The sequence below is a fragment of the Cherax quadricarinatus genome, chromosome 75 (assembly GCF_038502225.1).
Source record: "Cherax quadricarinatus isolate ZL_2023a chromosome 75, ASM3850222v1, whole genome shotgun sequence".
NCBI lineage: Eukaryota > Metazoa > Arthropoda > Malacostraca > Decapoda > Parastacidae > Cherax > Cherax quadricarinatus.
In genome coordinates, this window is record NC_091366.1 from 10,067,508 (window position 1) to 10,082,150 (window position 14,643).

The window sequence follows — 14,643 nt, forward strand, 5'->3', positions numbered from 1 at the left end:
TACTACCACCACCACCTACTACTACTACCACCACCACCTACTACTACTACCACCACCACCACCTACTACTACTACCACCACCACCACCTACTACTACTACTACCACCACCACCACCACCTACTACTACTACACCACCTACTACCACCACCACCACCTACTACCACCACCACCTACTACCACCACCACCTACTACCACCACCACCACCTACTACCACCACCACCACCACCTACTACCACCACCACCACCTACTACCACCACCACCACCTACTACCACCACCACCACCTACTACCACCACCATTACCTCCTACTACCACCACCACCACCTACTACCACCACCTACTACCACCACCACCTACTACTACCACCACCACCTACTACTACTACCACCACCACCTACTACTACCACCACCTTCTACTACTACCACCACCACCTACTACTACCACCACCACCTACTACTACCACCACCACCTACTACTACCACCACCTACTACCACCACCACCTACTACTACCACCACCTACTACTACCACCACCTACTGCTACTACCACCACCTACTACTACCACCACCTACTGCTACTACCACCACCTACTGCTACTACCACCACCTAATGCTACTACCACCACCTACTACTACTACCACCACCTACTACCACCACCTACTACTACTACCACCACCTACTACTACTACCACCACCTACTACTACCACCTATTACTACCACCTATCACTACTACTACCACCTACTACCACTACTACCACCTATTACAACTACCACTACTACCACCTACTATTACAACTACCACTACTACCACCTACTATTACTACTACCACTACTACCACCTACTATTACTACTACCACCTACTATTACTACTACCACTACTACCACCTACTATTACTACTACCACTACTACCACCTATTACTACTACCACCTACTATTACTACCACCACTACCACCTACTACTGTTGAATTAGACACATGAGCAACTCTTGGGTATCTTTACTGAGGAAACGTTTCGCCACACAGTGGCTTCATCAGTCCATACAAAGGGGAAACTTGAACAGGAGGAGAATGAGGTAATCAGTCCCTCAGCCTTGAGTCGATGTGGTCAGTCCATCAATCTTGAATAGAATACGGCATATGAGCGGAGAAGCAGCTTATAAACCGTAGACAGGTGAGGGGGCAGCAGTCGTAGGTGGTGTCACATTTGTTCAATGTGGAAGTAGGTCGTGCCCAAGGGTTAGGCAAGTGAAGAATTCCCAAGTATTAAGATCCCAAGAAGTTGCAGTGTCTGACAGGATTGTAGATGAATGGTTCAGAGAACCAACATGTTGAATTATACACAAATAACCCGCACATAAAAGAGAGAAGCTTACGACGACGTTTCGGTCCGACTTGGACCATTGACAAAGTCACACTGTTATTTATGTTGTTGAATTAGACACATGAGCAACTCTTGGGTATCTTTTGTATGGACTGATGAAGCCACTGTGTGGCAAAACTTTTCCTCAATAAAGATACCCAAGAGTTGCACATGTGTCTAATTCAACAACATGTCGGTTCTCTGAACCATTCATCTACAATCCTGTCAGACACTGCAACTTGGGAATTCTTCACTTGCCTAACCCTTGGGCACGACCTACTTCCACATTGGACAAATGTGACACCACCTACGACTGCTGCCCCCTCACCTGTCTACGGTTTATAAGCTGCTTCTCCGCTCATATGCCGTATTCTATTCAAGATTGATGGACTGACCACATCGACTCAAGGCTGAGGGACTGATGAAGCCACTGTGTGGCGAAACATTTCCTCAAAGATACCCAAGAGTTGCTCATGTGTCTAATTCAACAACATGTCGGTTCTCTAAACCATTCATCTACCACCACTACCACCTACTACTACTACCACTACCACCTACTACCACTACCACCTACTACTACTACCACTACTACCACCACTACCACCTACTACTACCACTACCACCTACTACTACTACCACCACTACCACTACCACCACTACCACCTACTACTACTACTACCACTACCACCACTACCACCTACTACCACTACCACCTACTACTACCACCTACTACTACCACCACTACCACCTACTACTACTACCACCACTACCACCTACTACTACTACCACCACTACCACCTACTACTACTACCACCACTACCACCTACTACTACTACTACCACCACTACCACCTACTACTACTACTACCACCACTACCACCTATACTACTACCACCACTACCACCTATACTACTACCACCACTACCACCTACTACACTACCACCTACTACTACTACCACCACTACCACCTACTACTACTACCACCACTACCACCTACTACTACTACTACCACCACCACCACTACCACCTACTACTACTACCACCACTACCACCTACCACTACCACCACTACCACCTACTACTACTACCACTACCACCACTACCACCTACTACTACTACCACCACCACCACCTACTAACCTACTACTACTACCACCACCACCACCACCTACTAACCTACTACTACTACCACCACCACCACCTACTAACCTACTACTACTACCACCACCACCACCTACTAACCTACTACTACTAACCTACTACTACTACTACCACCACCTACTAACCTACTACTACTACTACCACCACCACCTACTAACCTACTACTACTACCACCACCACCTACTAACCTACTACTACTACTACCACCACCACCACCTACTAACCTACTACTACTACTACCACCACCACCACCTACTAACCTACTACTACTACTACCACCACCACCACCTACTACTACTACTACCACCACCACCACCTACTAACCTACTACTACTACTACCACCACCACCACCTACTAACCTACTACTACTACTACCACCACCACCACCTACTAACCTACTACTACTACCACCACCACCTACTAACCTACTACTACTACTACAACCACCACCACCACCTACTAACCTACTACTACTACTACCACCACCACCACCACCTACTAACCTACTACTACTACTACCACCACCACCACCTACTAACCTACTACTACTACCACCACCACCACCTACTAACCTACTACTACTACTACCACCACCACCACCTACTAACCTACTACTACTACTACCACCACTACCACCTACTACTACTACCACCACTACCACCTACTACTACTACCACCACTACCACCTACTACTACTACCACCACTACCACCTACTACTACTACCACCACCACTACCACCTACTACTACTACCATCACTACCACCTACTACTACACCACCACCTACTACCTACTAATACCACCACCTACTGCTAGCCCTGCTTCCCTCTTGCACAGAGTACAAGAGTGGGAATTCTTACAATTCCTTGTTTCCTTATGACAGAGTTCTTCTGGAAGATTCTGTAGAGAAGTTGCAGAGGTTGGTGAATGAATTTGGGAAGGTATGTACATATATAGGTAGTAGGTTGATAAACAGCAACCACCCAGGGAGGTACTACTGTCCTGCCAAGTGAGTGTAAAACGAAAGCCTGTAATTGTTTTACATAATGGTAGGATTGCTGGTGTCTTTTGTCTCTCGTAAATATGCAAGATTGCAGGTACCTCTTGCTACTTCTACTTACACTTAGGTCACGGTACACATACATGTACACATTTATTTATACACACTCGTCTGAGTTTTCTTGGATTTTATCTTAATAGTTATTGTTCTTATTACTTTTCCTTTTATATCCATGGGGAAGTGGAATAAGAATCTTTCCTCCGTAAGCCATGCGTGTTGTAAAAGTCAACTAAAATGCCGGGAACAATGGGCTAGTAACCCCTTTTCCTGTAATAATTTCTAAAAAGAATAAGAAGAAAATGTTCAAAGTGGGATGTCTGAATGTGCATGGATGTTGTGCGGATGATAAGAAAGATGATTGTGGATGTTATGAATGAGAAGAAGCTGGATGTCCTGGCTTTAAGTGAAACAAAGCTGAACGGGGTGAGAGAGTTTCAGTGGAGAGGAATAAATGGGATTAGGTCAGGGGTTTCAAATAAAGTTAGAGCTAAAGGAGTAGTAGCAGTAATGTTGAAGTATAAGCTATGGCAGGAAAAGAGGGACTACAAATGCATTAATTCAAGGATTATGTGGAGTAAAATAAAAGTTGGATGTGAAAAGTGGGTTATAGTAAGTGTATATGCACCTGGAGAAGAGAGTAGTGTAGAGGAAAGAGAGAGAGAGAGATTTTGGGAAATGTTGAGTGAATGCATGGGGAGTTTTGAACCAAGTGCGAGAGTACTTGTGGTTGGGGATTTCAATGCTAAAGTGAATAAAAATGTGGAGGGAGTAGTAGGTAAATTTGGGGTGCCAGGGGTAAATGAAAATGGGGAGCCTTTAATTGAGCTATGTGTAGAAAGAGGTTTGGTATTAAGTAATACATATTTTATGAAAAAGAGGATAAATAAATATACAAGGTATGATATAACACATAATGAAAGTAGTTTATTAAATTATGTATTGGTGGATAAAACGTTGATGGGTAGGCTCCAGGATGTACATGTTTATAGAGGGGCAACTGATATATCGGATCATTATTTAGTTGTAACTACAGTTAGAGTAAGAGGTAGATGGGACAAGAGGACAACGACAACAAGAAGAGGGAGGTGAAAGTGTATAAACTAAGGGAGGAGGAAGTTCAGGTGAGATATAAGCAACTATTGGCAGAAAGGTGGGATAGTGCAAGTATGACCATAAGAAGAACATAAGAAAGAAGGAACACTGCAACAGGCCTACTTACCCATGCGGAGCAGGTCAATGCCCCCCCCTCCCCCGGATTAGACCAATGACCCACCCCTTGGATTATCCCAATGACCCACCCAGTCTGGTCATCCCCACTCAAGGATGGAGCACTGTACCAGACCCAGCAGCACAAGCTAGTCAGGTCCAACTCACCCACCCACACCCACTCATGTATTTATATAACCTATTTTTAAAACTACACAACGTTTTAGCCTCAATAACTGGACTCGGGAGCTTGTTCCACTCATCCATAACTCTATTACCAAATCAGTGCTTTCCTATATCCTTCCTGAATCTGAATTTTTCCAACTTGAAACCATTGCTGCGAGTCCTGTCTTGGCTGGAAATTTTCAGCACACTATTTACATCCCCTTTTTTTATTCCTGTTTTCCATTTATACACCTCGATCATATCCCCCCTAATTATACCCCTTTCGAGAGAGTGCAGATTCAGGGCCTCCAGTCCATCCTCATAGGGAAGATTTCTGATACATGGGATCATCTTTGTCATCCTCCTTTGTACGTTTTCCAGAGCATTTTTATTCATTCTGTAATACGGTGACCAGAACTGAGCAGCATAGTCTAAATGAGGCCTAACCAAGGATATATAGAGTTGAAGAACAACCTGAGGACTTCTATTATTTATACTTCTAGATATGAAGCCAAGAATTCTGTTAGCTTTATGCGAACACTAATGCACTGTTGTCTTGGTTTTAGGTTACTGCTAACCAGAACTCCTAAATCCTTTTTGCAATCGGTAGTATTAAGATTACATTTAGTTTATATGTGGCATGGTTATTTAACTGTCCAACATTTAGAACTTTGCATTTGTCAATATTAAACTGCATCTGCCACTTCTCCGACCATTGCGTCAGTCTATTCAAATCATCCTGGAGTGCTCTAATGTCCTCATTAGAATGAATTGGACGGCCTATTTTGGTGTCATCAGCAAATTTGCTTATGTCGCTATTTATTCCCTCATCTATGTCATTTATGTAAATTGTGAACAACAACGGGCCCAACACTGACCCCTGAGGAACACCGCTTGTGACGTGCCCCCATTCTGATTTCTCCCCATTTATGCAAACTCTCTGCTGTCTATTTGTCAGCCATGCCTCTATCCAGGAAAAAATTTCTCCTCCTATTCTGTGTGCAGTAAGTTTCCTCAATAGCCTTTGGTGTGGAACTCTATCGAAAGCCTTACTGAAGTCCAATTACACAATATCATATTCATTACCATGATCTACCTCCTCAACACCTTAGTGAAAAAAGTTAGTAAATTCGTGAGACAGGAACGCCCCTTTGTAAAACCGTGTTGAAAATCATTAATCAATCTGTGCCTGCCAAGATGGCTACGAATTGCTTCGGCAATTATTGATTCCATAATTTTTCCCACTATGGAGGTAAGGCTTATTGGTCTAAAGTTCGAAGCCATGGACCTGTCACCTGCCTTGTAAATAGGTATTACATTTGCCATTTTCTACCTATCAGGCACTATGCCAGCTTGTAGTGATATGTTAAAAAGATTAGCCAAAGGTATGCTAAGTTCCTCTTTACATTCCTTTAACACCCATGCAAACAGTTCATCAGGACCTGGGAATTTGTTAGGTTTTAGTTTCTCTATTTGTCTGAGGACCATGTCACTAGTTACCGCAGTCGTACATAGTTTATTATCATCCTGTTCTACGTAATCTATTATTTCAGGAATATCGCTAGTATTTTCCTGGGTGAAAACTGAGAGCAAATAGGTATTTAGAATTTCACACATATCCTTGTCACTGTCAGTGATATGTCAATGATATGCCTATCAGTGTCAAGTGTAAACTCCTACTGTATGCAGATGACAGTGCTCTGTTAGTGACAGGTAAAGACCCACAAGATATTGCTAATGTTTTAACACTGGAACTGGAGTCCTGCAGCAAATGGTTAGTAGACAACAAACTATCATTACACCTAGGGAAAACTGAAGCCATTCTCTTTGGAACGAAACATAAACTGAGAAGGGTAAATAATTTTAATGTTCAGTGTAATGGGGAGGCCATCACTTTGGTTTCATCAGTAAAATATCTGGGAATCCCCTTTGACCCATGCATGTCAGGAGAATTGATAGGGAACAGTGTAGTAAAGAAAGCGAATGCCAGACTGAAGTTCCTGTATAGACAAGCACAGTGTCTACCTAGTGAGGCTCGCAGGACCCTATGTCTAGCCCTTATACAATGCCATATGGATTACGCTTGCTCTTCATGGTACTCTGCCTTGACAAAAAAACTGAAAGATAGACTGCAAATCACCCAGAACAAAATCGTAAGATTCATCCTGGGGCTGGGACCAAGAGAACATGTAGGCCAGGATGAATTACAGCAGTTGGATATGCTGAATGTTGAAGACAGAGTAAAACAACTGAAGCTAAATCATGTTTATAAAATTGCTCACGAACAGTGTTCAGAATATCTTGCTGTCAATTTTGTCAAGGTTGGGAACCAAAGCAATCATAGTACTAGGGGGAGAGAGCACAACTTTGTAGTGCCCACAGTCAGTGGCCAGGCGTCAAACACCTTTTATTGTACAGCAATAAAGGAATGGAACAGACTACCCGCACATGTCAAAGCCAGTCATAGCATGAACCAGTTCAAGAAGACTGCCAAAAAGTGTCTGATGAATGAAGCTACAGAAAGGGAGGGGAATGATTTTCTATTTTTTAGCTAAAATACGTGTAAATTTTACCTTATTCCTAGTAATGACCCTCGTATTGTAGATAGTCTTAATGACCCTCGTGTAGTAGATAGTCTTTTTAGTATGATAATAAGATGTTATCTTCATTGTAGAATAATAAGAAAATATTATAACCTTTATATTATAATAATAAGGTAAAAGGACCCCAATGGAAATAAGTCACTCTGTCTGACTTTTTTGGGTTATCCTAGGTACTTTACACATATGCTGCTATGTATGATAATTCTATGTAACTGTATTTGTGTATACCTGAATAAATTTACTTACTTACTTAATCAGTGTTACTCTTAAGTGGGGGGGGGGGGTTGAAGAGGGTTGGAATAGTTTTAAAAATGCAGTACTAGAATGTGTGGGGCAGAAGTTTGTGGTTATAGGAGGGTGAGTGCAGGAGGAAAGATTAGTGATTGGTGGAATGATGAAGTAAAGGGTGTGATCAGAGAAAAAGTTAGCTTATGAGAGGTTTTTACAAAGCAGAAGTGTTATTAGAAGAGTAGAGTATATGGAGAGTAAAAGAAAGGTGAAGAGAGTGGTGAGAGAGTGCAAATGGAGAGCAGATGATAGTGGGAGAGGCACTTGTCAAGAAATTTTAATGAAAATAAGAAAAAATTTAGGAGCGTGTTAAACAAGTTAAGAAAGCCTAGGGAACAAATGGATATGTCAGTTAAAAACAGAGTTAGTAGATGGGGAGATGGAGTTATTGGGTAGATGGCGAGAATATTTTGAGGAACTTTTAAATGTTGACCAAGAAAGGGAGGCGGTAATTTCATGCACTGGCTGGGGAGGTATACTATCTTATAGGAGTGTAGAAGAGCATAGTGTGGGGGAGGTACGTGAGGCAATACGTAGAATGAAAGGGGATAAAGTAGCTGGAACTGACGGGATCATGACGGAATTGTTGAAAGCAGGGGGGGGGGGGATAGTGTGGGAGTGGCTGGTATTTTTGTTTAATAAATGTTTGAAAGAGGGGAAAGTACCTAGGGATTGGCAGAGAGCATGTATAGTCCCTTTATATAAAGGGAAGGGGAACAAAAGAGATTGTAAAAATTATAGAGGAATAAGTTTACTGGATATACCAGGAAAAGTGTATGGTAGGGTTATTATTGAAAGAATTAGAGGTAAGACAGAACGTAGGATTGTGGATGAGCAAGGAGGTTTTAGAGTGGGTAGGGGATGTGTAGATCAAGTGTTTACATTGAAGCATATATGTGAACAGTATTTATATGAAGGTAGGGAAGTTTTTATTGCATTTATGAATTTAGAAAAGGCATATGATAGTGGATAGGGAAGCAATGTGGCAGATGTTGCAAGTATATGGAATAGGTGGTAAGTTAATAAATGCTGTAAAGAGTTTTTATGAGGATAGTGAGGCTCAGGTTAGGCTGTGTAGAAGAGAGGGAGACTACTTCCCAGTAAAAGTAGGTCTTAGACAGGGATGTGTAATGTCACCATGGTTGTTTAATATATTTATAGATAGGGTTGTAAAAGAAGTAAATGCTAGGGTGTTTGGGAGAAGGGTGGGATTAAATTATGGGGAATCAAATGCTAAATGGGAATTGACACAGTTGGTTTTTGCTGATGATACTGTGCGTATGGGAGATTCTACAGAAAAATTGCAGAGGTTAGTAGACGAGTTTCGGAGTGTGTGTAAAGGTATAAAGTTGAAAGTGAACATAGAAAAGAGTAAGGTGATGAGGGTATGAACTGATTTAGATAAAGAAAAACTAGATATCAAATTGGGGAGGAGTAGTATGGAAGAAGTGAATGTTTTCAGATTTTTGGGAGTTGACGTGTCAGCGGATGGATTTGTGAAGGATGAGGTTAATCATAGAATTGATGAAGGAAGAAAGGTGAGTGGTGCATTGAGGTATATGTGGAGACAAAAAAAATTTATCTATGGAGACAAAGAAGGGAATGTATGAAAGTATAGTAGTACCAATACTCTCATATGGGTGTGAAGCTTGGGTTGTAAATGCTTTAGCGAGGAGGGTGTTGGAGACAGTGGAGATGTCCTGTCTAAGGGCAGTGTGTGGTGTGAATATTATGCAGAAAATTTGGAGTGTTGAAATTAGGAGAAGGTGTGGAGTTAATAAAAGTATTAGTCAGAGGGCTGAAGAGGGTTTGTTGAGGTGGTTTGGTCATTTAGAGAGAATGGATCAAAGTAGAATGACATGAAGAGCGTATAAATCTGTAGGGGAAGGAAGATGGGGTACCTGGAGTTTACCTGGAGAGAGTTCCGGGGGTCAACGCCCCTGCGGCCTGGTCTGTGACCAGGCCTCCTGGTGGATCAGAGCCTGATCAACCAGGCTGTTACTGCTGGCTGCACGCAATCCAACGTACGAGCCACAGCCCGGCTGGTCAGGTACTGACTTAACGTGCTTGTCCAGTGCCTGCTTGAAGACAGCCAGGAGTCTATTGGTAATCCCCCTTATGTATGCTGGGAGGCAGTTGAACAGTCTCGGGCCCCTGACACTTATTGTATTGTCTCTTAACGTGCTAGTGACACCCCTGCTTTTCATTGGGGGGATGTTGCATTGTCTGCCGAGTCCTTTGCTTTCATTGAGTGATTTACGTGTGCGAGTTCGGTACTAGTCCCTCTATGATTTTCCAGGTGTATATAATCATGTATCTCTCCCGCCTGCGTTCCAGGGAGTATAGGTTCAGGAACTTCAAGCGCTTCCAGTAATTGAGGTGTTTTATCTCCGTTAGAGCGCCGTGAAGGGTCACTGTACATTTTCTAGGTCAGCAATTTCACCTGCCTTGAAAGGTGCTGTTAGTGTGCAGCAATATTCCAGCCTAGATAGAACAAGCGACCTGAAGAGTAGGCAGGGGTAGGGGTCATCCTCGAAAAGGTTGGAGGGATGGGGTAAAGGAGGTTTTGTGGGCGTGGGGCTTGGACTTGAAGCAAGCATGTGTGAGCGTGTTAGATAATAGTGAATGGAGATGAATGGTATTTGGGACCTGACAAGCTGTTGTAGTGTGAGCAGGGTAATATTTAGTGAAGGGATTCAGGGAAACTGGTTATTTTTATATAGCCGGACTTGAGTCCTGGAAATGGGAAGTACAATGCCTGCACTTTAAAGGAGGGGTTTGGGATACGTATTTGCAGTTTGGAAGGATAAGTTGTGTATCTTTATACGTATATGCTTCTAAACTGTTGTATTCTGCAAAAACAGTGATTATGTGTGAAGTGAAAGAGTTGAATGATGATGAAAGTATTTTCTTTTTGGGGATTTTCTTTCTTTTTTTTGGGTCACCCTGCCTCGGTGGAAGACGGCCAGCTTGTTAAAAAAAAAAAAAAAAAAAAGTGAAAAAAAAATAGTGAACATTAAAAGTGAACAGAGGAAAGAGCAAGGTGATGAAAGGATAAAAAAAAGTATAGGCAATGAGAGATTGAATATCAGATTGGAGAGAGGGTGTGGAGGAAGTAAATGTGTTCAAGTATTTGGGGGTGGACTTGCCAGTGGATGGCTCTTTGAGACATGAGGTGAACCATAGAATTGATGAATGGAAAAGGGTGGGTAGTGCATTAATGTATCTGTGGAGACAATAAATTTTATTCATAAAGGCAGAAAAGGCTATATACCAACATTGATGTATGGGTATTGAGCATGGGTGTTGAATGTTGTGGTGAGAAGGAGTAGGAGGCAGCGTCTGGACTCAGGAGAGAGGTTGTGTTTAACCCGTAAACGGTCCAAGCAGATCTACGTTCACATGTGTAGTGCTCCAAAAGTAGATCTACGTTTTTTTTACATATTTTCAAATATATAAAAAAAAAGTAAATCAGTTTTTTTACACATTTTCAAATGTAAAAACAAAAAAAAGATCTACTTTTTTTACATACTTTCAAATGTTGAAAAAACATATATATACGTTTGGACCGTTTACGGGTTAAGGGCAATGTGTGGTATGAATGTTACGCAAAGATTTTAGAGCTAAGAAATTAGGGGAAGGTGTTATTCAGAGGACTGAAGAAAGGTAGTTGAGGTTGATTGAACATTTAGATAGGATAGAGAAAAATAGAAGACTTTAACCCTTAAATGGTCCAAACGTATATACGTATACGTTTTTTCAACATCTGAAAGTATGTAAAAAAATGTAGATCTTCTTTTTTGTTTTACATTTGAAAACATGTAAAAAAAAACTTTTATCTACATTTTTTTTGTTATATTTGAAAATATGTAAAAAAAAAGTAGATCTACTTTTGTAGCACTACGAATTTGAACATCGATCTATTTGGACCGTTTAAGGGTTAAGGATATATCAATAAATAAATCTGGGGTGGTGGGAAGAAGGGGAAGAGGTCATCCTAGGAAAGGTTTTAGGGAGGGGGGAAAGGAGGTTGAGTGCTAGGGGGCCTGCATATCCAACAGGCTTGTGAGTGTTAGATAAGAGTGGATGCAATTTTTTTTTTTTTTTTTTTTTTTGCTGTGAGCAAGATAACATATATGAAGAATTAACAGGAAACCAGTTAGCTGGACTTGAATCCTGGTGGTGGAAAGTACAGTGCCTTCACTCAGAAGTAAGGGTGGGATTGTTGCAGTTTGGAGATTCATCTGAACTTGTGGCAAGACTGATTGAATGAGTGATAGTGAAATTGTGTTTTTCTGTGTTGAGTCACCCAGTCTTGGTGGGAGATGGCCAGTGTTAAAAAAATTATGGGTGATAAATGACAGGAGTAAGAACACTGAATTTTTTAAATTTAATTGAGGTTAAATGCTCAGCCCATGTGGGTCATTCAGCACAAGATGTGGTGAAGGCTCAATCCTCCCGTCGTTTTAGCATGAAATAGATGTGCTTCCTATTTGTGCTCAACTGAAAACACCCTGTGTATAGCTTTGGGAAAATGAATGTGGTTTTGGAGGTGATTAGCTTGAGATGCATTTAATATTTACATATTAATCTGATTTTTTTTTATTATTAATACATTGGCCGCTTCCCAGCAAGGCAGGGTGACCCGAAAAGAAAAAGTTTCATATCATTCACACCATCACTGTCTTGCCAGAGACGTGCTTACACTACAGTTATATAACTGCAACATTAACACCTCTCCTTCAGAATGCAGACACTTCTCTGATTTTACTGATACAAAAACAAGATGTCCTGGTACAAAATTAATATATGTTGTGAAATTTGACATTGAACGTCCAAACAGCTTTACAGACTATGGTTGCAATATTTTCATGAATTATTAAATTTCTGAGGAAGCCCATTGATGGTAATATATGTATATATGTAAGTCAGAAAGGTGAAAAGGAGAATGGTAAAGGCTGTATTAATGTTTAATATGGGCAGCTCCAGTGACTGTAAGATTCAGATTACTCTTGGAGAAGCTGACTCAAAACATAGATATAATTAAAAGCACCTAACTTGTTTTAGTAGTTTTGTAAATCTCTTGGTTATTAGTGATACTGTTTTAATGAAAAACAATTATATTTCAGGAGAATGGCATACTAATACCACTGCAAGTGAAGAGGAGGGAAGGGTAGGTGGTTTACCATCCTCACTACTACAGCCTCAGCACTCAAAACTAAAAGAAAATAGCTTTGTTAGTGGTAAGGTAAGAAATAAGAGTAAATTTCATAACCTGATATTTTTTTTTTTTTGTTTATGAAGATATTCAGGGAAACTAGCTAGCTGGATTTGAATCCTGAAGGTGTGATGTACAGTGCTTGCAATATGGAGGAGGGGTGGGAATGTTAGTTCAGAGGGTCATCTGAATTATGATGGCCATACATTTTTGGCAAGACAGCTATTGAAAGAATAATAGTGATGGCTATCATGGTGGAAGATGGCTGATGGGGTAAAAAAAAAGTTACATATAATTCAAGCCTAAGGTAATCAAATGAGAATTCTTAGGATGAATTTTGACAAAAGGAAAAATAAGGCTGGACAATAAAAAAGAAGACATTATTAGGACAGGAAAATGTCATTTTTGTTTTTGTAGTTTGAAATCGTGTTTACATACAGAAATATTCTAATATGTTTAAATGAAAAGTTAAATGGTTCTTGCTTGTACTGTCAGGTGGGTATGAAATTCCAGAAATTGAGAAATCTTAAATTTACATCTCGGTGAGTGCAAAATTGCATTATCTCTTATACACCCCAAACCTGTCATTGTTATGTGAAACCTTAGGAGAAAAGTATTTTGAACGAAGGGAATCACTGAAAAGCAGCACAAATATCAGATGTTAGTGTTTGGGCATATTTAACCCTTTCAGGGTCCAAGGCCCAAATCTGGAGTCAAGCACCAGTCTCCAAGAATTTAAAAAAAAAAAAATTGTTATTTTTTCTTATGAAATCGTAGAGAATCTTTTTGTGAAGGTAATAAAACAAAAAGTACGAAATTTGGTGGAAAATTGACGAAATTATGCTCTCGCGAATTTTGACGTGTCAGCGATATTTACGAATCGGCGATTTTGCCGACTTTGACTCCCATTTTAGGCCAATTACATTATTCCAATCAACCAAATTCTTAGCTATTTCACTAGTATTACTTCTATTCTATCGATTGAGCACAAGAAATCGCCAAGTCAACTGTTTCAACTACAAAATAAAGTGATCGGAAATTGTTAATTTGGCCAATTTAACACAAAGTTCAAAATATTCCAATTTCAAAATAGGGTCCAGAATAAACAATGTAGGCATTCCTGGCACTAAACTAACATTTCCTCTGTTCATTAGTTATGTTTTGAGGCTTTACAAATAAATTCCATTTTGATTTTTATTCACATAATGAATTTTTATTCACACCAAAAAATAGAAGATTTACTGTTATGCAATACTGTGATAATTGTATAAATATCATCACCATATTTGTGAATGTATATTAGACCCACCAGCTGACGTGTATTAGACGTGTGAGGTCGTTTGTTTACTCTTGAATATCGGCAAAAATTTAACATTTCTGCTACTTTGAGCTCAGTTTCAAGCCATTTCCAGTGCTAAAACCAATCAAAATCATCTCCATTTCTGTAATATGTCTTCCATTCTATCAAATGAGACCAAGAAATCGCAAATACAACTATAAAAAACATATGAAAAAACACTGCAAAGTTGCTGTTTTAATCGAAAAATCACGATTTCAGTTTTTTTCTCTCATTATACAC

General features: G+C 40.4%; 1 protein-coding gene across 7 annotated transcripts in view; it reads left to right on the forward strand.

Moving 5' to 3' along the window:
* LOC128691763 (centrosomal protein of 192 kDa-like) overlaps nt 1-14,643 on the forward strand; it is a 124,953-nt gene that overhangs the window by 15,920 nt on the left and 94,390 nt on the right. For all 7 annotated transcript variants that reach the window (XR_011394117.1, XR_011394118.1, XM_070101035.1 and 4 more), the window contains one exon: nt 12,976-13,094. Coding sequence is in view for 5 of the 7 variants with exons in the window: in XM_070101035.1 (XP_069957136.1) it covers nt 12,976-13,094 (119 nt within the window). In the remaining 2 variants the exon portion in view is untranslated. The remainder of the gene's footprint in view (nt 1-12,975; nt 13,095-14,643) is intronic.